We start from the raw sequence: 25,858 nt of genomic DNA, 5'->3' as shown, positions 1-25,858 counted from the left end.
GACAGGAAGAGCAAGGCTTAAAGGTCTGGAGGGTTGGCAATCTGCCTCACTTATTCAGGGCAAAGCTGATAGACACATTCAGACAGAGAAACTCCCTCTGATGCTGACAACAACAGAATTCCAATTTAGAGGTGGATTTGGTTTTGGAGATGGTTTAACTGCCTCAATAAAAACCATAGAGATATGTTTCTTTTTTTAAAAAAATAACTTTTTATTGCCAGAACCCATGCCAGGGTAATTTTTTACAACATTTTCCCTTGCACTCACTTCTGTTCCTATTTTTCCCCTCCCTCCCTCCACCCCCTCCCCCAGATGGCAAGCAGTCCTATACATGTTAAAGAGGTTACATACAGTATGAGATATGTTTCTTAATGAATAAAATTTGGAGGGAAAAATATTGAATGATGTTCATATTATATAGTTTTGAGCACGATCACTTATCCTGGATAGCTTCTTCCAGATGGGCACTAGGTTGTCAATATACATTTAAATCATAAGGTCCCTACCAATCCATATCTCCTTTGGCTACCTCTATTTTTGATAGCTTTCTTAAATTCAATCTGCTTTACTTCCTTTTTTTATATTTCATATTTTTCCTTTCCTGCCCTTAACAACAATAACTCATATTTATAACATTTATTAAGACTTACAAAGCACTTTCCTCATATAAGCCTTTTGAGAAAAGTAGCACAAGCATTATTATCATCCTCTTTTTCACAAATAATGAAACTGGGGTTCCAAGATATTAACTGACCTGCCCACAATCCCAAAGGCAGTGAGTGTCAGAAATGGAACTGAAACCCAAATCTTTTGACTTGTGCTTTTATTTTAATTATTCCACACTGACTCTTATGTCTATCCATTTGTGTAGCGAAGCAAAACAAAGGGAGAAAAATAGGAAAAATATTTTTAAATGGTTTTAGTTGCTCACTGAATTTACTAAAACAAATTGTATATCTCTCTAAGTTTATCCTCTTTTTTAGGAGTAATTTGCCGGCTCTGCCATACTGGGCTTGGGAGTCCGAAGACCTGGGTTCAAATCCTGCCTCAAATACTTACTAGCTGTGTGAGTTTGGTCAAGTCATTTAACCTTTCTGTGCCTAAGTTTGTTCATTTGTTAAATGAGGGAGCCAACATCAATGTCTTGTAAGGAGTCCTAAATCTATGATCCTATGACCTATGTGACCATGAGCAGATCATTCAACCTGTCTAAGCCTCAGATTTCTCATCTGTAAAATGGAGGTTAGATCATTAAATCATTGGCCTGTGAGATCTCGTCAGCCTCTTAATCCATGATTTTATAATGCTCAGGAATACAGTTTTGGCTCAATGCTATTGACCTCTTTCCTTTATCACACTTCACCAATATTAATGCAAACAGTTGATGCAAGAGAAAAAGTACACAGGAATTACTACTCCCACAGTTTCATAACCAAATAGCTACTTACTCTTTATGCTATTAAACATTTTTTAAAAGAAAATTATTTCTGCATTTTCACCCTATTCCTAATAGGCACTAGTGCTACAGAGAATCAGATACCCAATTTCACATACCACTGTTTATCGTCAAAAGTTCATTACCAGCTTAAAGGCTAATTCTTCCTATTCTTCCCATGCTCTTTCCCATCAAGATTTGGGACTGATTTGGACAGTCTTTGACTTATGGAAGTCCTGTGTCTTAACAATGGTCTTATGCTATAGTGAAACGCATTTCTTGATAAAGAAATAAAAGGAAAGACTTCAATTTGCTCTTGTTTAAAAGAGAAAGTTTCTTTCCCAGAAGAGACACTCCCCAATTCCGGAAATCAAAGTTAACACTGGGGATTGGAAAGGAAAAAAAAATTGTTCTAAGGAAGAAGTGATCCAAACTGAGAAGACAGAAAGGACCTTAAAGGTGAACTACATCAGACCATGCAGGCCAATCCCCTTATTTTAGTGATGAGGAAATAAGGTTAAGGAAGTTAAATGATTTCACAGTGTCAGATACTAAGATTTTAAATACCAAAATTAGAGCTCTTCCCATTTGACCACACTGTCTCTAAGTAAGTAAGGAAAACATCACAGTAAAATTGGTTAAAATGATCCTTATGGACGACAGCAAGTATTCTTTCACTTGGAAAATGCCTTTGGTTCTTGACCCCACAATTTAATAAGGACATTGATACTCAGAATGGTAAAGGGCTTCAAATTCATGTCATAGGCCACTGAGGCATTTAGATGGAGTAGTGAATAGAGCTCTAGACTGAGATTCAGGTAGAATCTGAGATCAAATCTTGACTCAGACAACTTTTAACTGCAAATCGTTTAATATACCTCAGCCTCACTTTCCATACTTATGAAATGGGGATAATAATAGCACCTGCCACACTGTGTTGTTGTAAAGATCAAATGAGCTAACTCTTGCTTTGAAAAATCTTAATGCCTGTAAATTGTAGCTATCTTAATTTACCTCATTTTCTATGAAGTTTGATTAAAGGAGGAAACGTTTTGCTCAGAGAAGATGGAGAGTTGTCTTTAAGTACTTGAGAAGCTGTCACATAGGAGAATGATTAGACTTGTTCTGCTTAGCTCCAGATGGCAGAAATAGGAGTAATGACAAGGAGATGTAAAGAAGCAAAAATGGGGTAGCTAATTGGTGTAGTGAATAGAGCACCAGCCCTGAAGTCAGGAGTTCCTGAGTTCAAATCTGGCCTCAGACACTTAACACTTCCTAGCTGTGTGCCCCTGGCCAAGTCACTTAATCCCAATTGCCTCAGAAAAAAAAGAAGCAAACATAGGTTTGATATAAGAAAAAGATGCCTAACAATCATAGATGACTCAAGAAGTAGTAGACTCCCTTTACTGGAGTTCTTCGCAAAGGCTGGACAGCTCTTCTGAAATGTTATGTAGTGGAGTTTGCATTAGATGAAATTCTTTGATTCTTCCACTTTCTTTCCAATAGGGAACATTAATTAGGAAGGCAGAGTTTTACTCAGGGAAACTAGTTAATCGTCCTTTAGTTCCTAAGAATTAGGACTTCTTAGAGGCCTTGTCTAGTAAACAAAGCAGCAAGCCACTACAAGTGTACAATGAATTTAGGAGGCACCTCCTAGGATAGAAGTAGATAGAAGCAAAAAGATATATAAGTAGGAATTCTTGGTTTTTAATCCCTAGTTCCACCTTTGCTTCTGGAAAACAAAATCTTCCCCCCACTCCCCAGAGTCCTTTGATTAATAATAATAATAATAAAATCAGAATCAAATGTGGAATGATATTTAAGACTTCAACCTATCCAAGCCCAAGGTATGATTTTTTAAAAAATGCTGAATAGGTAGGTATTTAGTTTAGTTTTTAAAGACTTTTTACTTCTCCCCACGGGAAGGAAGTGATTTAAAAGCAATGACTAATAGATTGCTTTTAGTAAGAAAAAGAATTAAAGAAATGCAAATATTGGAGGCAAAAGAACTAGCTCTTTAAAATAAGCATTTTGCCTTAGAATTACAGAACAGAGCTTGAAGGACTACAAAGATCATCTACTTTAATCCCTTCTTTTTGCAGATGAGGAAATAAAACTGGAAGTGTTTTAAATAATTTTCCCAAGATGAGAAATCCAGGCCCGGCCTGACTTGACAACCCTTGGAAAAAGGAAAGGGATCATGCAAAGTAAAATAATCAGGATCAATGAGAAAACAACAGTTACCACAACAATGTAAATAGAAAGAACTGCTACAAAATAATCCAAAGTAAATGATGCAAAACCACAAAGAACAAACATAACCTTAAAAAAGAAATATGAAAAGATCACATACCCCACTTCTTTGCAGAAGTGGGAGATCTACAGGTGTGATACATTACATATATTTCCAGACTTTTTCAAGATATTAATTAGGTTTGATTTTTTTTTTTAAGATTTTTGTTTTATCAGATGGCTCTCTGGCAAGGAGAAGGAAAAGAATGCCAGCAAAAAATCTGGTGATGTAAAAAAATAAAAGATATAAATTAAAAATATTTGTAAAATAATTTTTAAAAAGATATCAATAAGAACTGAAAGGACTGTGTGAATACTAAGAACGAGCAAAAATCAGTGGCAGGATCTAGCAAGTGATTGATTTTGTGTAATGATAGAGGTTGAAGAGTTGAGGATAGTAGCAAGATAATGATTTTGTGAAACTGGAAGAAGTCAAAATAGGGAAATCCTGGAGAAGGGTGAATTTTGGAATAAGGATAAGAAAATTAGAAATGTTGAATTGAATTTCCATTGACTTCCCGATGGGATCAAATACCAATGGTATATCCAATTTGCAATACCCAATAGAAATTTGGTAACATGGGATTAGAGCTCAGGAGAAAGCCTAAAACTGGATTTACATATCTGAGAATTATCTGCATAGAGATTATAGATTAAAAGTGGCATTAGAATTTCAGAGTCTGATTCTTTTTGTACAGCAAAATAACGTTTTGGTCATGTATACTTATTGTGTATCTAATTTATATTTTAATATATTTAACATCTATTGGTCATCCTGCCATCTAGGGGAGGGGGTGGGGGGGTAAGAGGTGAAAAATTGGAACAAGAGGTTTGGCAATTGTTAATGCTGTAAAGTTACCCATGCATATATCCTGTAAATAAAAGGCTATTAAAAAAAAAAGTGGCATTAGAATTGCGCCTTAAAGTGGCAAAGGTAGAGGTTCTAAGAAACAAAAAGGTGGAATTCAGAATCTCACAAATAACAAGCCTTGACAGGTAGACTGAGACCTGATTGTTGGGAGATTTATAAACAAGACTGTTTTTACTTTATATTAAACAAACATCTTCAGAAGGACAATAACACAGTCATAACTATACTTTAGGAATATCAATTTATCAGTTGTGTGGAAGATGGATTTAAGAGGAAAGAGACTAAGCTAGAAAAACAATTAGAAGGCTATTAATAGAGTCCAAGTTATAGATGGCAAAGTCAGAATATATGATCCTGAAAGTGAAGAGAAGGGGGCAAGCAAGAGATCTGGAAGTAGAACTGATAAGACTTAAGCAAATAAAGTAAGGTTGGAAGTGGGGGGTAAGAGAGAAAAATGAAGAATAACTTCACCTCGATCCAGTTTCTTCACCTGTAAAACAGGAATAAAAATAGCACCTACCTTTCAAGGTTTGTTATAAGGATAAGATGAGATAATAATTGTAAAGAGTTCTGTAAACCTTAAAGTGCTCTCTAAATGCTATCTTATTATTATTATCATAAATCCAGTGTTATAAACCCAAATGATTAAAAAAATACAAATATGTTTAGTGGAAGGAATGGAGAATTTAGAGGAAAAGATGAATTCAGTTTGGACTTGTTGAGTCTCATACGTGTTTGTGTTTTGAAGAGGAGATTGCAGCAGGAAGCTGGTGATTTAGGACCAGAGTTTAGCAGAAAGATGAAGATTAGATTATGTATCGTTGGAAGCCTTTTGATCTATCTCACCACATTACTATGAGGATCAAATGAAGTTATATACAGAAAGTGCTATATAACTATACAAATTATGCCAATTCTGGATCTGGGCAACTATAGTTACCAGTTGTTCTATATCTTAGTTTTTGTTGTTCAGTCATGTCTAACTTTACATGAACTCTTGGACTTTGTCCATGAGATTTCCTTGGCAAAAATCCTGAAGTGATTTCCCATTTCCTTCTCCAGTGTGGCCCCATTTTACAGATAGGGAACAAATAGGGGTTAAGTGATTTGCCCAGCTAATAAGTTTTAAGGATGGATTTAAATTCAGATCTTACTGACTCTAAGTTCAATGCTCTATTCACTGCACTGTCCAGCTGCTCTGGGACTATTATTAGAACCTAACAATATTACATGAAAATTGATAAAAGAAAGTTAAACTACGACAGATTTTGGTTTTGCAAATTTCAATGATTCAAATTTAAATTAAGATAATTGTGTTACACTGTAGTATTTCCAAATTAATATTAACACATAATCACATAAAATCCCATCTATAGGTAAAGATTTAAGGAGAATATTTTAAATAGAAGTAATTTAGTTTTTTTTTACTAAGTACTAAAACCAAAATCTCCCTGAAAACTCTGAAATATCCTATATTTAGAAGAACTAGAAGCTTCTGGATTTCAAACTGTAGTTATTTAACTTTAGATAGCAACATGAAAAATTTCATCTGCTTCATTAGCATGACCCTGTTGGTCGTGTCCTAAACCCTAGTGACATCACAATCATGACCATAACGATGGCTATAAAGAAGAGAAAGCAGCAATGATCCTATTTTCATGTTAATGTCTCTGGAAATATCCTTGTAAATGAGAACAAGTTCAGAAAATATGTGTGTACAGACAGGATTATTGCTAAATAGGATGACTTCCAGAGTTTTTGGTGAAATGCCTAAAGCTCTTTAAATGAGCTCTTCTCATCTTGTGAGCTGCAGCTGGTTTAACTGAGTCCTCTTCATCACAGCCTGTCTTGTTCCGAATAAAGCAGTCACATGTACTATGCACCTGTAGACATGAAATGACCCTGTAGTTATGGCTTATACAGCTTTCTTATGGTAAGAATTAATGGCAAAGAATAGTAGGTCCTAAGGAAGATTCAAGACAAACCAAAATGCCCTCCAGGAATTTATAATCTAAATGAAGAGGCAAAAAATATATCAAAATTAAATAACAAGGCAGGTAATAAGTATATGCTTAAATATGGTATATATTTAATATGTAAATATATAAACATAATATGTAAATAAATGGTACATAGAGTGCCATAGAAATTATTTTTTCCTTCCCAATTCCACTGCTTTAAAATCTCATGCTTTTGTTCCTTTTTATCCACTCAATCTTTTTAATAATTCTTAACCTGAAATTTGTGTAATTGCATGGGGAAAATTCCATCTTTATTTTCAACAATTTCTAACTGAAATTAAGCCTGTACTTTTATTATCAATATAGAAAACAAGCCACATTAGTAATAAATTTCACCAAACAGTCAAAAGGGTCTGTGAAGCCCCGCCCCCCAAAAAAGGGGGTTTTAGAACTCCTGCTCATGTATATATCAAATAGCTTGCTTTCTCAAGGAGGGAGTAAATTTGAAAGTAAAAAATTTTTTAGTAAATATCAAAAATTTTTTGCTTACATGTTATTGAGGGGGAATAGTAAATGAAAACTAAATTTAAAAACAGATAACTGCTCAGATGACTTCAGAAAAACCTTATATGAACTGACAAAAGGTAAACAGACCCAAGAGAACATTGTACACAATAACAGAAGTATTGTGATGATTGTACAAGACTTTCTGATCAAGAAGATGACCCAAGACAATTCCAAAGAGCTCATGATCAAAAATGCTATTCATTTCCAAAAAGAAAGGATTGATGAACTCTATTGTTGTTGTTTGTCCTTCATTCTTGAAAAGGGAGGTGATGTCATGACATGCAAGTGAATTGGATTTTTTTTTCGGTGAACAATTGGGATTAAGTGACTTGCCCAAAGTCCTACAGAAGTGAATTGGATTTAAGTGAAGGAGGGCTATGCAAGGTCATGTGCCTCACTATCCCTAGCAGAGCCTTCTGGGTCCAGTGACCAGATATCAATCAGGACTGCAGATGCCCCTGGTTAAAATGAGAGATTTTGACCTTTTTAAACTAGTTTTCAACAGATCTCAGTTTGACTGAGGCTACACCTATTCAGTGATTAAGTAGGTAGCAACTGAGGCAAAAAATCTCCTCTTTCACATAGTCCCAAAAAATCTAAATAAATGAATTAATGAATCTGGGAGGGGAAGGCCTTCAGGGTTTCTGGCCAAAGCAGATTAAAGCATGTATTTTTCAATTTCTTTATGCTTCTTGTGATTTGTGGGGAATTTTTTTGTTTGTTTGTTTTTAATTGTGAATTTGGGTAATTTTTGGGGTTTTTTTTCCAAGTCAGCTAATAAGGAAATGTGTTTTGCATGACTTCACATGCATAATTGATATATTGCTTACCTTTTCAGTAGATAGGAAAAGGGTGGGAGATAATTAGGATCTCAAAATTTTTAAAAATGAAAATTTTTAATGTAATTGGGAAATATATAATGAAATAAATAAAAATGTAATTTAAAAAGAACTCTGTTCTATTCTAGTTTAAACCTTTATTTCTTTTTGCCTGGACTTTTGTATTGATTTGGTTGCCACCAATCTCCCTCTTAGCTGATCTATCTTCCAGACAGTTGCTAAATTGATATTGGTAAAATACTGGCCTGACAATATATTTGCTTACTAAAAAAATCTTCAATGTTTCCTATTCCTTCCAGGATAAAAATTTAACTCATCACTCTAGCAATAAAAGCCCTTGACAATGTGACTCCCCTTCACTTTGGGGGATGGACTAGAAGGCCTCTGAGATCCTTTTCAACTCTAAATCTATGATCCTATCCATATAAATATACGATCCTATTTTTTTGTTTTATTTCCTATTACTCTTCTTTATTCACATTTTTTCTATTCAAAATGACATGCTTGTTGTTTTTGATATATAACATTATGTTTACCTACTGTGTCCATGTCATAGACAGGTAAATAGGTGGTACAGTGGATAGAGAACATGGTTGGGAATCAGAAAGACCTAAGTTCAAATCTATTCTTAGGCAGTTAATAACTGTGATTTGGGGGAAATTCATTAAACTTCTGTCTACTTCAGTTTTCTCAACTATAAAATGGGGATTGATAGCATCTGTCTCCCAGGGTTGTTGAGAGGATCAAATGAGATAATATGTAAAAGTGCTTAGCACAATTTTTGGCACATAGTAAGTAAATAGCATATAGAAGTTGTTGGTTTTGTTTTTATTATTATTTATTATTATTAACCTCTTACAATGTAAGGTACTTTAATATAAGAACCATTTCATTTTTATTTTTGTTTTCTCAATGTCTCATATTGACACACACCTGACACAGAGAAATATCTGATGATTGTTGAAGAAGTTCTTCAACTTCTTGTTGAAGTCTAGATCCTAAAAACCGGGATTTTAGATACTTAGTGAAAAAGAGGACTCTTCACAAAGAAGGAGAAATCACAAGATGGAAGGCTTAGAATTAGCAATAATCATAGCATATTTAGGTAAGTATCACAAGACTGTCCTGAATGGAAACTAGATTATGTTGGGGAACAATGGAATGAGATTGCATAGGTAAGGGGGAACACAGAGTGCCAAGCTGAGGAGTTAGTTTTATCCTAAAGTTAATAAAGAATAAATTTGAATCTATTTTTAGTTTAGAAATAGTATATTTCCAGTTGAAACTGGGCATCAGCAAAGTCAGTAAAAATTCCAGGATCTTCTCATAGCCAACCTCAACTAGTATTTCTTAAATTCCTCTTTGTTTGTAATTTAATTGTATTTTAAGTGTAAAATTACATTTGCCTAGAAACTACTCAGTTTGAAGGTGAGAGTGACAGATAGCTATAGGAAAAGAACCTCTTCTTTCTTTGCTTCACCAGAAATGTTATCTTAAGATCCTGGATTTAGAGTTCATTTAGTACAATTTACTCATTTTTAAGAGAAGAAAACCAAAGTCCAAAGAGGTTACCATTGCTAATTCACTGCACAATGCTGACTCTCTGGTACATGATTTATCATCAGTATAGCAGGGATATCTAAGAAATCTCAAGTCTACAAGGTAGAGAGGTAAGTTGGCTTTAGTGGAGAGAAAGTGTGCTTCTGAGTCAAAAACCTCAAATTCAAGTTCTGTCTCTGACAAATTGTTGTATGACCCTATGATACAGGATATGCAACCTGTCCATGTTATATAAAGGATAGTTGAAGAAAAGAAGAAAAATTAACATTAAGGAATACTGCATATATCATCCAACTTTATATGTTTTTCAGTTTTGCTGTATTATTTACAATTTTCAAAAAAATATTCATCATATGAAATGATTTGTCGGATGAGGAAGGGATATATTTGAAAATGAAAGCAATATAAAAAGAAAAGATAAAATTGGAAAAAATTAAATGGTTAATAAAAAATGATAATTCTAAGGATTGATGGGTCAGAGAATGACCCATAGAAATAGTGATAGCTGCATCAAAGAAAATGGCAACAAGAAGACAATATGTCAAAATTTGTCAGACTGCAGCTAAAATTTTTCTCTAAAAACTTTCATCAATAAAAGAAAGAAGAGATCAATGAATTGGACACACAACTACAAAGCCAACAAGTTAAATAACAAAACTGAAATTCTGAAAATCAAAGAGACGATTTTTTAAATGGAGAGCAAAAATTCCATTGAATTAATAGATAAAATTAAAAGCTAGAGAATTTTTTGGAGGAAATATTAATAAAATTCTAAAAATTGACCAATTTGATTTTTTTAAAAAAAAGGAAAAACAAATTATTGATACCAAAAAATTAAAAGGGAGAATATATAACAAATGAAAAAGAGATAGAGCAAATTGTTATAATCTATTTTAGCCAACTACATCTCAGTAAAACCAACAATTAAAGAAATACATATTACATATTATATATATGCATATATATGTATGTATACAAAAGAATTTTAATAATGCAATCTCAAAAAAAAAGAAATTTAAGAAGCCATAAATAAATGTCCAAAGAAAAAATTTTGGATTTATAAACAAATTCTATGAAGTATTCAAAGAACAATTAAAAACATGTACTTCCAGTATCACATAAATATTTCTTTAAAAAGGATTCCTTGTATGATACAAGTATCATGTTGTTGCCCAAAATAGGAAGAGTCAAAAAGGAAAAAGAAAATTACAGACCACTAACATCTCTAATGATTATTGATACAAAAAATTAAATAGAATAGTAGCAAAGAGACTCTAGCAATGTATAAAGGATAAAACACTCTGACCAAGTTCAATTTATATCAGGAAAGCGGGATTGACAACTGTCAACTCAACTAGCCATATTGATAAAAATATAACAAAAAATTTAGAATTATTTTAATAGATGCAGAAAAGACTTTTTTTAAAAAACTGATATCCTTTTGTGAGAAAAAAAAACATTCTAGGAAAAAATAAATAAATGGTACTTTCCTCAATGTAGTATTATGTATCTAAAACCTGGAGCCAGAATTATATGTAAGAAGAATAAACCAGAGAACTTTTAATGAGTATGACATTGTAAAGTGAAGATGCCCATTAACTCTCTTATTATCTTATATAGCATTAGAAATGCTAGCTATAGTAATTAGAAAAGAAAAAGAAATTTAAGGAATAAGTATAGATAAAGAGGAAACAAAACAATTGTGTTTTGTAAATTATATAATGGTTTACTTAGAGAATCCTAGAGAGTCAATTAAAAATCTAATTGAAATGATAACATCAATTGTAGGATACAAAATAAATACACACACACACACACACACACATACATATATCCCAAAATCAGCATTTCTATATTATATCAATAAAAACTATCTAGAAGAGAAAGAAAATTCCATCTAAAATTCTACAGAATTATATAATACTGGAGAATCTACCAACTGAGATACACAATTACTATATGAATAAAATTGACAAACATAAATAAGTGAATTAATATTAATTGCCTATAAGTAGGCTGAGGATGTTAAAAATGATCCATTTGTTCAATCTACCCCTAAATTATTTTATATGAGTAGGAAAAAAAGATAATAAAATTCATTCAGAGGAATTAAAAAGTCAAGAATATCAAGGGAAATAATGGGGGAAAAAGTGGGAAGGAAAGGATCCTAGCAATATTAGATCTCAAAACTTATTACAATAGTAGATATTAAAATAAATTAATACTATCAATGAGATGCCATTGCCAATGGATAGAGTATTGGGCCTCAAATCATGAATACCTGAATTGAAATCCACTCTCATATACTTCTTGGTTGTCTAACTTTGAGCAAGTTAACCTCTTTACCTCTCAGCTTCCTCAACTATAAAATGGGGAGAATAATAGCACTTACCTCCCTTGGTAGTTATGTGAGGATCAAATAAGATAAAATTTGTAAAGTACTTAGCTCAGTTCTTGATACATGGTAGGATCTATGCAAATATGTAAATGCTAGCTATTGTTATTAATTACTACAATCATTACTGGTTTAAAATAGAAGTTAATCAGTGACACAGAATAGGTATATATTGCTAATTCATCTATTAGTGTTCTATGAATTTAAAGATCCCAATACTGGGTGAAGGACTCACTACTTCACAAAATCTACCTGGAATACTGGAAGAATGTTTGACAGAAAGTTAATTTGGATGAAAGCCCTATATTATATACCAAATAAGGTCCAAATGGATATATGTCTTGGAGATAAAAGGTGATATGAAAAGCAAATTAGAATGCCAAGGAAGAAATTATCAGTTGGATCTATGGAAAAGAGAAGAATTCATAGCCAAGCCAAAGTTAAAGATGATCACAAAAGATAAAATTTTATTGCTTAAATAGAAATGGGTTTTGCATAAATAAAACCGATATAACAAAAATTAGAATGGAAAATTACCTGGAAAAAATCTTTATAACTTCCTCTGATAGTGGAAGAGCATTGGACCTGGAGTCAGGAACACCTAAGTTCAGATCAGGCCTCAGACACTTGTTGTGTGACTCTGGGCAAGTCACTTGACCTGTTTGCCTCATTTTCCTTAAATATAAAATTGCACATAATAAAAACACCAACTTTGGAGAGCTGCTATGAGGATCAAATAAAATAATATTTGAAAAAAAGAACTTAGTACAATGCTTAGCATATAATAGGCATTATATAAATGCTTATTGCCCTTCCTTCTTTTCTGAAATATATGAGGAACTGATTCAAGTGTACAATAACAACCATTCCTTTACTGATAAATGGTAAATGATTCAGAGCAAGCAAGCTTCAAAGGAAGAAATTCAAGCTATCAACAATCATAGGAAAAAATACTACAAATCTCTAATTATCAGAGAAATGTAAATTAAAGAAACCTTGAGCTTCCACCTCAGATTGACAAAGCTGAGAAAAACGGTTAATGAAAAATGTTGGAAGAGCTCTGTAGGAAAACAGGCACATTAATGCATTGTTGATAGAATTGTGATGATTCAGCTCTTCTGGAAAGAGATTTAAAACTATACTCAGATACTTGACTATGCATGGCCTTTAACCCAAACACTTTGACCATATTAGATCTACATCCTTAGAAAATTTTGAAAAAGAGGGAAAAGACCCCTTATGTATAAAACTATCTGTAGCAGCTATTTTTGTAGTGGCAAAGAACTGAAAACTAAGGGAAAACTCATCAGTTGGGGAGTGTCAGAACTAATCAAGGAATATAAATGGGATAGAAAACCACTATACGAAGAAGTTATGAAAGGTACCATTTCAGAGAAACCTGGGAAGACTTATATGAACTGATGTCAAGTGAATTGAGTAGAACCAGAAGAACAATTTATATGATTACAATAATGTTATAAAGATAAAGAATTCTGATCAATGCAAGTAGAAATGCAAGTAGAAAGCCTTTCATTTTCTGAGTCAGTTTGCAGATGAAGTTTTTATCTTAAAGTCTATCATATACATTCTAAGTTAGAAAATGAAAGCTCAAAGGCCCCACAAACCACATCAGATCACAAATATATTAAATTTAGGCTGAGTCCGTTTCCAAAATTAACTATTTGATGTTTGGATTCCTCTTGAGATTCTATCTTCTCTGCACTAATCATTAAGATAGTTTCAAAGTCATCTCTGCCTGTACTGGTTGCTGGCTGGCATCTTGAAAGCCAGGCTCTTGCTATGTAAATTCAAATTCAGTGGGAAAATCTCTAACAGCTGCACATCTTACCACCAGAACATGTTGTCATTAGATAGGAAAATGAATCAAAACATTCTTGGAGCCCTGAGTTAGGCTTTTCTCTTGTTCTTTTTGCCTCTTATTTTTATGTGCCTTTATTTTTTTTTCATTCAAAGTCATTGGAAGCCTTTTTCCAATTTAAGCTTTGACGGTCCCTGAGAGATGTTTGAGGTACATTTACAGTTTTTATTTTAAAACTTGGGCATGAATATAAGATGTATCAAAATATTGTTAAAATCCCTGGATAAGATTATGCTTTGTGCAGTTCTTTAAGCAGTACCTTTTAACATGAAAGTCAAGAAGCACAAAATATTCAAAATGGTATAAAACATTTATGATAATTAAATGTCATGATTTGCTTTATTAATAAAATTCTTCCTTTCTTGGTTTATGATCATGTATATTGGTAATAATTTGTGAATTATAAAGATAACATAAATGAAGCTAATTTCTAAAATTCAACATACACACATATATATAATTCCATTAGAATACATAAACCTAAGAACTAACATATTAGAATATAGAAAATAGAATGCAAATGTTTATATGCAACAAAAGGTTATATTGACAACTATATGATTATTACTTACATGTACATATAGTCACACTCCTGATTACTCAAATAAAAGTCCCCCCACAGCATTAAAATAACAAGTTCATCAAACTGAACCTCAATTGAGATTCAAAGTCATTACCATTTTACAGTTGGATCAAAAATGTTAAGGCTAGAAAGCATGGCCCTTCATTTTGCAGAGAAGAAGACTGAGATCTACGAATATAAGAAGTTACTTTCCAAAGAGCTCACACCTAATTGATAGCAGAGAAAACCCTATTACTTATGACACCTGACTCCTAAGTGTCATCAAACCCACAGTTATTTCCCACTTATAGTAAGTCCCTCATTGAACTGTCTGTTCGAAAGCTAAGACCTAAAAATATGTAGAACAGAACTATTCCCACAAACAGACTGGCACTGCTCAGGCAAAGCCATTTCTAAAAGCTAGTAGTCAAAAGTAAAATCTCTCTCCCCAACATATCTCCTTCACTGGGAATCTTCTTGTCAGAAGAAAGCAGAAGAGTTTTATACAAAGGACAAGATAGATGTAGGAGCAAACAAAGCAAGAATAAGGTCAATGATAAATTCCTTTTCCTTGATGGGAAAGGTCTTTTCTTCTCTCTCAAGTTTCTCCCATTAGCATAATATATACCATTCCTTTCCTAGAATACAAGTCTAGGATTTTAATTCTTATTTCAGCTTTCCAACCTCCAAGATCAGGAGATCTATTCAGTCTAAGATCGTATTACATATGTGTATAAAAAAACTTAAGAAAAAAATCTTCCCACATGCAAAGGTCTGTCTTTTGAACCTTCATGAATGTAGAATTTAGAAATTACTATCAGACGAAACACTGGATATGGCAAGAGTATCATTGTTTCCTGAGGCTGGGAGATTCAGCTAAAACAAGCATCAGCATCCAGATTCTGGATATTACATCTATCCAAAAGCCCACAACATGGGAATATTTCTTTAAGCAAATGCTGGGTAAAGAACATCACTGATAACCTTGTGGGGAAAGGGTACAGAAAACAGCACCAACTGTTAACAATTCTGGGAGTAACTCTGATTTTCTGAAGTCACACAAAAGAGTATCAGACTTTTAAAGAAAATCTAGGCCTAAACCATGGTTGAAAGAGACATGATATTTCAATACCTTTTTCAATAACACATCCTAATATTTAAGATTTATTTAATATTTCAAGAATTTAGAATATTTGAGAATTAGAAGAATTAAAATATTTAAGAATTTTAGATTTATTTAATATTTAAGAATTCTAATATTTAAAAATTCTGACCCTCAGGAGGTTCCCATTACACATCAAACAAAGAGTTATTGTTAACCTGTAGGCCAAGGATACCCCAAAATATATGAAAATAGATTTCAGAGTCTTTGATCGTGAATGGGAAAAAAAATACATCTTTATCTTTATTTTCACTAACCTCTAACCAAAATGTAGCATTTTTCTTCATTATTAAAAGACACTATTCTGAGAAAATTCAGAGGCTTCACTAGACTGTCAAAGATATTTATGAGAGAAAAAAAGTTTAAGGATCCCCAGAATAAACCAAGAGCTTACTGATCTACTTTAGGCCCATTTTTCCTTGGAGGAGTCTGCCTTCCTTCAAGATGGTCCATCATCCTTGGTATAATAGCTTTTTGTATATTCTTGAAAAGTTATTAAAGTTCCTCTACAGCCTTGGCTTCTCATTCCTGGCCCACAGAGCCAAGAGTAAAACTCTTTAATCATCTTCATTGCTCACAGCTCTCCCATGGACCCTGTGGAAGTTCTCCATGTCCCTCTTAATTTCAAAAGTATACGGCCATAAAAAAGCAAAGTCACAATATAAAGGAGAAAAGTGGCACATGGAAAATAGATTCTGTTTTTATTAAGCTTTCCAGGTCAAGGCCTTAGATATGATTTCCCCTGGGGTTAGTTAACTACTCTCTGTTCTGTGGCCACAAACAGAATCCCTAACCAAAACCTATGCAAAGCGCAGCAGAGGTTACAAAAGGAAACAAGAATGATAGGTGCAGACCTTTATACAATAAAATGAGGAAAGAAGAAAAAGAAGATTGTAGCACTCCCTAAGCACAACTAGGTAAAAGGACAAATGGATGAGAATGGATGTACATTATCGCAATAGACTTAAGAGAAATTCACTGGAAAATTATTATGATACTTGACATTGAAATTAATTCTTTTTAATGTTAGTTGTTAGTAGCAGGTTTAGTTGATCAAACAGGTGTTCAACTAAGAAGAAAACATTTTAATAATTTTTTTGAAATCCAGATAAAGAAACGTGAATGAATAATTATGGCCTTTCACTTCTACTAAAAAACACTTAAAACAAATTCACTAATAATGGATCGTGGTTTTATCTTGACATATAAATGATAGCTTATCTCTCAAGGAAAAATGCCAAAAAGGAGACCCAATAGCTAGAATCATGGCTACCAAACCACAATAAAGGCCTATTTATTTGAAGAAAGCTATATTATTTCATGCTCTATAAAATGAAAATGAGTGAATGAAATAAGCATTTATCGAGGATTCACTTTCTACCAAATGCTGTTCTAAGCATTGAGGATTTAACAAAAAAGTGAGCAGTCCTTGTGCATAAGGAGCTCTCATTCTAATAGTAAGAGACTACATAATCCAGATGCCAAGTGGCTTGATAGTGAAAAGGGAAAATATACTCCCCCACAAAAAATTAGAATCTAGTCCATGGGTAATGAAAGCTAGCTCAGAAAGCAGTCAAGTGTCTAAGTTCAAAAACAATCTATAGAAGCAGCATTATTGTTATTAGCTGACAACCACAGTTGAAATCCACAGAAACCCAAAGTTAGAAGGGATCTTTGGCATTCATCTGGTCCAGCCCTCTAACTTCAAATAAATGAATGTTTAAACCAATCAAAGGAGATAATGGCCTTTTTCCTTCTTAAAAAGAGGGATAGAAATTATAGCCTTCTTCCTCTGTTTTATAACCTTGACAGTCAAGACTTTTTTCTTTCATTGTTGCAAAACTCCACACAAATACTTCCCCCCCAAAAAAGAACTATTTCTTTCATTTAAACCCATTTCCTCTTGGGCACTTTTCCATGGCCAACCACTCCCCAACATCTTTCTTGAAGACAGTAATTAAGGTACCCTTTAGCCTTCTCTCCAGTAAAATAAAAACAATCTCAATTCTTTTCATAGAAATCCTGAGGTATAGTGTAAAACCCACTAGATTAAGAGGTCAGAAGATCTGGGTTCGTTTTCGGTCTTCCACGTGTATAGTCTTGGTCAAGTCCCTTCATACTAGACCTCATTTCTTCATGTATATGTCCTAGAATGGTCAGGACAAAGAACTGACCAGACACAAAGCAGAAATGCTGAAAAGTTAAAGAACAGCTGTTGCTTTAGTGTTGCTAACTCAAAGTGTAAAAATGTTTTTGTTTTATCTATATATTCCACCAAAATGAAGTTTGAGATCTTAGTCTGTATTGCCCTTTGTGTGCCTAAGTGCATAATAACAATTGAAATAGTTTCATGAATGATTTATATTCTCCAGAATCACAAGTAGTCAGTTCAAAGTTCCGAATATAAAAATCTACTACTCCCAACTTGCAATTACTAATTTTTTCAGCTGAACATAGAGGGTGGAGAGAGAGATGTAATTGCCAAGAGAAAAGGAGTATAACTCTCCTTCCCAAAATTGTGCTAAATCTCCACACAAAAAAATCATGCTATTATTTTCATATGAAAACGATAGTGACAGACTATAAGTAGAATGTCATTTGTTATTTTTCCAATGATAGTGAGAGATTTGCTCTGATCTTTTTATTGGCTGGGCATCCTTCAACAAGTCACTTAACTGCACTGTGCTTTAGTTTAGCAATGGAGAATGCACTGATTTGTAGTCAAGAAGACTTTAGTTCAAATGCTGGATCAGAAACTCACTAGCTATGTGACTGGGCACATCACTAAATAACTGTTCTTCAGTTTCCTCATTTATAAGATGGGAATAATAATGACATGTACTTGCAAGAGTTCTTGTGAGAATCAAATGAAATATTGTTTATAAAGCACTTTGCAAACCCTAAAACATTATATGTTCTCTTTCTGCCTCTAAGATTTATGATCCTATGCCTTCCTAGTCCATTCCCCATTAAATGAGCAGCAGCCCAATTCACATGACAGTTCCTATTGTCTAAAACCAAACTGTAGCTATGAATTAGGGTGAGGCTAATTTAACCATATAAGATCAACTATGACTTCTTTATGACTATTTTAGAAATAGTTGAAATTGGCTATTGATTAAAGAGAATGATTCCCAGGAAGAGATCAGATATGAGAGAGAAAAAGTAGGAGGAGAAAAGAAAGCAGGAAGCGACAATAACACCTATTTTACTTTCTAAAGACTTCTAATCAGAGACTAAGGAAATCATGGTCAATTTGAGGTGTCCTTTACTTCTTTTCAGTTTTATAATAATCATTGCTATAACTGCATCTAGAATCCATTCTAATAAATTCAAATTATAGCAATTTCCCCCCAAAAAATCTATGGTAATCAAAGAGAAGGCTCTGTACATCTTTTACCTCACAAACTTTTCATAATTCCTAAGAATACATAAGCTGAGAAAAAATTTATGTTCTCAGCTTTAGTCTTTATAGAATAAAACAGATGATAAGAAACATTTGGTTTTCACTTCTAAGCTATATTACAACAAGGATCCAACTCAAACACTTGGATTATTTGTTATTTTTAATAAATTGGTTTTTATTTTCTGAAGACAAGGAATACTTTTTTTTTTTAACTTTGTAATGGGATACTTTTGTCTCCTGTACAATAAGGTCCCCCACCTCTGGAATTAAGGAAGACCTGGGTAAAAATTTAGTCTCAGATACTTAACAGCTGTATAACCCTGGACAAAATTCTCAACCTCTGTCTACCTCAGTTTCTTCAGCTGTAAAATGGGGGAAACAATAGCACTTGCCTTTCAAGGTTGTTGTGAGGATCAAATGAGATAATATTTATTGAGTTTTTAGTACAGTGTCAGGCAAATATTTCCCTCTTTCCTTCCTTCCACCTCTCATACCATAAGTGTTTTATTCCCCTTGACTTTTGCCTTCATGTTTTTTGCAAAAACAATTAAGCTCTTTTGTTAATGCAAAAGGGAATTGTCCAAATGTTTTAGAGGATTCAAATCTTTGTCCTTTAAGGTTCATCCTCCGTATACAATCATAGATTTCAAATTGGAAAGGAGCTTAGATATCCTCAAGTCTAGCTTCCTCATTTTACAGATAAGGAAACTAAGACCTGGAGGATTTAAGTGACATGCCTAAGATCATATAATAAGAGTCTGCTGCAATATTTGAATCTAGATATGGACCACAACATAACATTTCTACTCTTTCTGTTATTGTTTGCTTACATTTTTGTTTTTTCTTCTCAGGTTATTTTTACCTTCTTTCTAAATCTAATTTTTCTTGTGCAATAAGATAACTGTATAAATATGTATACAAATATTGTATTTAACATATACTTTAACATATTTAATATGTATTGGTCTACCTGCTATCTAGGGAAGGGAGTGGAAGGAAGGAGGGGAAAAGTTGAAACAGAAGTTTTTTCAAGGGTCAGTGTTGAAAAATTATCTATACACATGTTTTGTATATAAAAAGCTATAATAAAAAAATTTTGAACTTAGGTCATCCTGACTCCAAATCCATCACATTAGCCACCATGTTGCACCTATACAGTCATATTTACCTATATTTAAAAAACTTTCATATATCTTTTGGTGCAATAATTTTTTTGAATCTTTGCCTTTGAAAGTATGCTTATTAACAATATCAAGGATGTTGTTTAATTGTCAAAAGTAGTTAATTTTCCTTCTAAAGTTTTATGATTTTACATATCTTACATTAATCATCAGTTAGAAAGATGTATCTATATATCTGTGCATAGATGTGTTTATTGATATACTTTAAATGGAAAATATATTTTTATAAGCTAACAAAGGAATCTTTAAACTTTTATAGGTAGTTATTGTAGCAAGTGCACAGATTAAAAAATGTGTTATATTTATATATGCATTAAATGTGTATACTCTTAACAATGCACAATTTAGTTTTATATAAGTGCTCATCTTTCCTGCTTAAGAAACATCAAATAATGTCAATACAAATAAATCACTATTTCATTCTTATGATGAAAAATACTTAAATAATTTACTCTTCTATAGTATGTATCCCTGACAAAGTTCAAGCCTCCTCTTCAAAGTCATTAAAAATTCAAAAATATGGAACTGGCTATAGTTTCATCAGTGAAACCTGGCTGCAGAGAGTGAAAACAACTCTATATAATTTGTAGTCTCCATGACTTACAACTACATCACAGAAGTCCTCTAATCCACCCTTTTGTAAGTGAAGAAACTGAGGCAACAGAAATGATGTGACTTGCTTTAGATCATACAGCTAATAAGTAATATAAGCCAGGCATCAAAGCGAGATCTTATGTGATTCTAAATCTAGAGTTTCTTCTATGGTACCTCATTGCCTCCTCTGAAAACGATAATAATTTCACTACTTTGCTCTTACAAAAAATTCATAGGATTTGCAACAATATCCATGTTGTGTTTTCAATACCTATGCCATAAGTAAAAATATCTGTACACCCAACAAATAAATTCTATTCTTAGAGCATTTCCACCGATGTAAAACAATATAGAATCTCTATTTAAAGTGCAACCTGTCCCACAGTGATTACCTGCCTAAATTACTAGTTAATCAGGAAAAAATTCTGGGGTACACAGTGGGATCAGTCTCCACAAGACACCTCAGCTACCAGGACTGATAAGCAGCCTTGTAGGAAAAAAATACCATAGTAGCTGTTTATGCCTGAACATTTAAAAAGAAAAAAACAAACAAACAACCCAGCACTGGTAGGTAGAGCTAGCCCTCAACAAAAGCACTCCTTATCCAACATCTGCATATACTGATAGTTGATTCTAATTAGCTTGGTCTAACCATTCCACTTGTCCTGAAAAGGGGATATAAGACATTGGATGAAGAATGTTCAGCTGTGTTCTAGGCACGATGTTACACAAAATCATTTAGATTCTACATCAGAACAAATAGGACTACATTCCCTGAAACCATGGCAAAGTTTAATGACTTATTTAAAGTCATATAAAGATCCAAGAACATGAAACGCTCAGACTTCAGCTGATATTAATAAGCTTTAACCCTTTTCTCTGTAAAACACATAGAAGCAATAAGCAAATAGCCCTAGTATAATAAATTATTGCCAACCCTCTGGACAAAAAATTAAAATGTACAAATATATACATCTTTTACAAAAATGGATCAATCAGACCTCCAATTCCCTGCAATAATATGAGCTGCTCTCTGAGTACAATAAAATATCCTATTTGGAATGAATCATCTATCCCTAAGCAACACCTGATTACAGGATTACTGAATGGCCACATAGTTATTTGTCATAGGAGGGGGGACCACCACCAACCATCCCCCCCAAACCTTTCCCACAATACAGAGTAGTAGGCCACAGTCGGATGGCTTCCCAACCCCCAAAAAGGAAGTGCAGCAGTACTCATCATTCAGTATCTATATGTTATCTGGCTGCAGTTCACCATCTAAGAAAAGCCTTTGGATTCCTATCCACCAAACCTGTTTAGAGAGCTTTGTTTTAATCTGTGCAAACCCACACACTTACAGCCATAAATGCATTTGCACTGAGAATGACTGCTGAGGATGTGAATACTCCAGGTGTGGCTGTATTTTTCACTTCATCGGCACAGCTATTTAGGCCTAGTCTTCTCCATTGGCTTGAAGCTCTGTTCACACCATCTTGGGTAACACATCACATTATTCTTCCTTATAAAAACAAATAAACTCAAATGAGCATTTACAGACAGTTTATCCTCCTGAATATTTTCTTTTCCCCCAGCATCTAAGTAAGAGAAAAAAATGTTCTAACCCACCCAGCTAAACTCGTCCCAAATCAAAGATTCACCTGATCAATTCCTTCATTTCACAGGCCTCCCCCACGTTCCTCACCTCCGCAGATATGCTCAACCCAAGGGTTCTTTGGTTGTTGGCAACCACTTAGTCACCAACAGTACGGCACTGCAGTACCAACCCACTATCCAGCAACTTGGCTACCTGAGTCGTACCAAGTCTATGCAGTTTTAATTTCCCCTTTTACAGGACAAGCTACACAGTCCCATGAGGCTGAGAGAAAAAAAAATGCCTTCACACTTATAATGGCTCCTCTCTGAATCAGGACATCAAGAATTTAATAGTTCTCAAGAAAGTAGAGCTGGAAATATTAGCTCCTAGCTGATTTTGTTAATAACAGAGTTGGTTTCAAGAGGCACCTCTGAAATAACTCCAATCCATTTGTGTACACGGGATACCCAAGTTTAGAACTAATGGTTGAAAATAAAACTTAACTACAAAATTCAATGAGGCATTAAATATTTCATAACTGAGTGCAGAGAGATGAGTTATAAAAATAATCAGGTCTTGGGAAGGATCTAAGGAAGCTCATTTGCAAAATCCAAATACTTGTATTTTTCATTCCCCTCCCACCTCACCCCTAACTCCCAGTTGTGTATTTTCTTCATCCCAATTGCAAGGGTTTCAGAATTTCTCCTCTGAAATAAACTGACAGTTGGATAATTTACTAGTGTGTTGGGCAACATGTTGAGAGGTTACACTTTGCAGAATTAAAGTTAGTGCCCACTAAAGCACGCAGCAGAAGAATGGAATGCCTTATCTGAACTGAGGATTTTATCTCCCATGGACATCACATCATTTGGCACATACGTCTGCATTGACGTATACACAAATTTATATTATAATCTTTTATTTTGTGTTTAGTCACAGAACCTTATGTAACATATTTCTATTTTATATGTAACAGCATGTATAGCAACAGTGTTCATATAAAAGCAGACTCCCCACAGAGTGCCCTCTTCTTGCCTCCCAAAATAAGAAATAATTCAGCCTTGCAAGGTTTCTATGTAACTGCTGAAGAGAGAAACAAGAACTATCACCAGCAATAGCAGACTTAGAGGAAAGAAGCAGGAAATCAACCCTGTTCTTGACTCAATGCTACCTACCTAACAATGTCTTGGCAGGATTGGGGGAAGGGAAAGGAGAAGAAAGATTTTAGTAACCATCATAATCCAGATTTGAACAGATTTTACTGCCTGGACAATAGGCTAAAAAGAAGTCCAGTTTTCTAGTCCAAATGTCTGTGAGCCCATCTCAGCATACCAGGCAAACTACAAGAACCCCACACACTGCCACTGTGACACAGTACTACGGTATTACATTATCACAGGCACATGCATCTGATTCTCTTAACAAAGAAGCAATAGATAGGCATGAGTTGTTTGTTCAGAAAGCAAATAACCCAGACAGTAACTCAGGAATTCCCCATTCATACCAGTATTATATAATGAATGGGCTTTTCCTATTTACCCTGCTGACATAAAATGTATATTCATTCGAACAGCTTTCGGCATGGCTAAAAAAACAAAAACAAAAACAAAACTGCTCCTATAAGAAAGCAGTCACACCTTGTCAGAGCAAATGTGGACTGGCTAGTCGAGATATCAAGATAATCTACAATCTTTTAAATCTTTGTTGTCATCCTCATCTTTAAAAAAAAAAAACTGCTTGACAAGAAATTATGTAATGGAGGATTGTTTCAGGTGACTGTAAACTGTATATAATACATTAACAGAGCAGTCAGCTAACATCGGAACGATGCTTAATCTCAGCTCCATGTTTCCTGCATTGCCTGTTAGGCTTTTAGTAATGGGGGGAGGGAGGGGAAAGAAGGGGGTAGTAGGAGGGTCGAAGAAAAAGGCTATGAAAATTCTTACCGCCTCTGAATCTTCAAATCCATGCAGGTACAAATTGTCGTACATGGAGCTCTGATAATCCAAAGCACCTCTTTCAGGACAAAAGCAAAATTGCTACAAAACCACAGCTGGGTCAAAAGGTAGAAAAGGCCTGTGCTGAAGAACAGAGCCTGCCTTATCAATTTTCTGTGGATTCTCCAGCCAAGATGTTACTCCTTCACATCCTAAAGGGGAAGGTTATCCCTAGAGGCAGTCCAGACCTGGCATTTTATCTGCCTTCCAAATACAGAGCATAAAAGCAAAACCCTTCCCCAACCAAGGACTGATGACAGAGCCAGGAAAGAGCCCTCTGATTGGCTCAGCTCCCCTGCTTCAGTCACTTGGAAGAGGCTTCTTGATAGTGGATGACGAGTCAGAGGATTCTACCTAGCAAAAAGCTCTTTCCGGCTTTCCTTATGTTTCTCAACGCACCATAAATACTTATCAAGATCCAAAAAACAGTTTGGAATCACAGGATGGTTACTGCTCTAAGCATAATTGTTCGCTTTTATTAAACTCTAATTTGGGAGGGGGAGGCAGGGAGGAGCAAAGGGAGGGACCGAATTTCCAATGAACACAGTGTAAAGAGGCAGGGGAACATACATTAATCTGCATCCAACATCTGTACTTCACAGATAAACTGTGATTTAAATTAAAAGGGCACTAAGTTATTTTGAACAAAGTCACAGCAGGAAACAGATAGTGAGATAGCTTTCCAATGGCTCTATCCTTTAAAAAAAATCACCATGCTTTCCTTGGGGGGCAAAAGAAAGAAAAGGATGTGGGAAAAGAAACAACTTTGTAATCCACCTGGAGAGGTCTGAAAAAGAAACCCGTGGCTCTTTAATTATTTAGGCACTGATGTTTTTTAGAGTTCTAAAGATTTGATTTTTCTCCCCCCTCCCAGTTACAGCCAATTCAAATGTAAGAGCTTAAATTAATTCCCCTTCTTTTCACATACAAATCTCAAATGCTTTCATTGACTTGTCTTCCTTCCCAGAGAAAGTCATCAAGCAAAGCTTCCTGTCAATCACTAGGGAAAGGCAAGTCTCTAGGACTTCTAAAAAGAAATCTATATGGCTGAATGAAATAATTCCAAGAGGGAAAAAGTTTAAGACAAAAAAGAGGCAGCTTGACTCAGTGGGAGTAAGCAATGACCTAGAAATCAGAGACCGTTATCCCTATTATCGACATGCTATTCACTGATTTGATGACTCTGGACAAGTCACAATGTCTATGGACTGCCAAAGTGAGGTAAGAATGAAGCAAGAAAAAGCCCTGGGAAACACTTGACAAATCTAAAGTGTAGCATGCACACTCATCAATGTCAACCTGAATACACTGGCTGCAGTCTCGGGTATTTAGTGCAATGTCTGAGAGGGGTTGCTGTTGATCCCAGGAGGCTAGGGCTCAGACCAGAGACTTTTTCTTCAAACAACATATTTCTGAACGTGCAGCCACTGGAGACAAAAAGCAGAGTCACTTAAAGCAACAGGCCTCACAAACACCAGCTACAACTAAGTAGAGCACAATTCTTCCAGAACTGGTATTAGCCCATTAGTCTTTTTTGATCAATCACATTTCCAGACCTGG

At 34.3% G+C, this 25,858-nt stretch overlaps 1 protein-coding gene across 6 annotated transcripts in view; it reads right to left on the bottom strand.

Moving 5' to 3' along the window:
* The window catches only part of CACNB4 (calcium voltage-gated channel auxiliary subunit beta 4), a 321,025-nt gene that overhangs the window by 123,121 nt on the left and 172,046 nt on the right, over positions 1-25,858 (bottom strand). Inside the window, exons 1-2 of one of the 6 annotated variants that reach the window (XM_031960681.1) lie at positions 24,248-24,937; positions 22,066-22,226 (exon numbers count right to left, since the gene is read on the bottom strand). The exons of 3 other annotated variants lie outside the window; for them this stretch is intronic. In XM_031960681.1, the coding sequence (XP_031816541.1) occupies positions 22,066-22,071 (6 nt within the window). In that variant the 5' untranslated portion in view covers positions 22,072-22,226; positions 24,248-24,937. Of the gene's footprint in view, positions 1-22,065; positions 22,227-24,247; positions 24,960-25,858 lie in introns of those variants that run through there. 2 more of the 6 variants (XM_031960682.1, XM_031960678.1) reach the window with 2 other exon arrangements.

This window comes from Sarcophilus harrisii, chromosome 3, assembly GCF_902635505.1.
Source record: "Sarcophilus harrisii chromosome 3, mSarHar1.11, whole genome shotgun sequence".
Classification (NCBI taxonomy): Eukaryota; Metazoa; Chordata; class Mammalia; order Dasyuromorphia; family Dasyuridae; genus Sarcophilus; species Sarcophilus harrisii.
The sequence above is the reverse complement of the archived record's forward strand: the minus strand, read 5'-3'. Positions and strand labels throughout refer to the sequence as shown.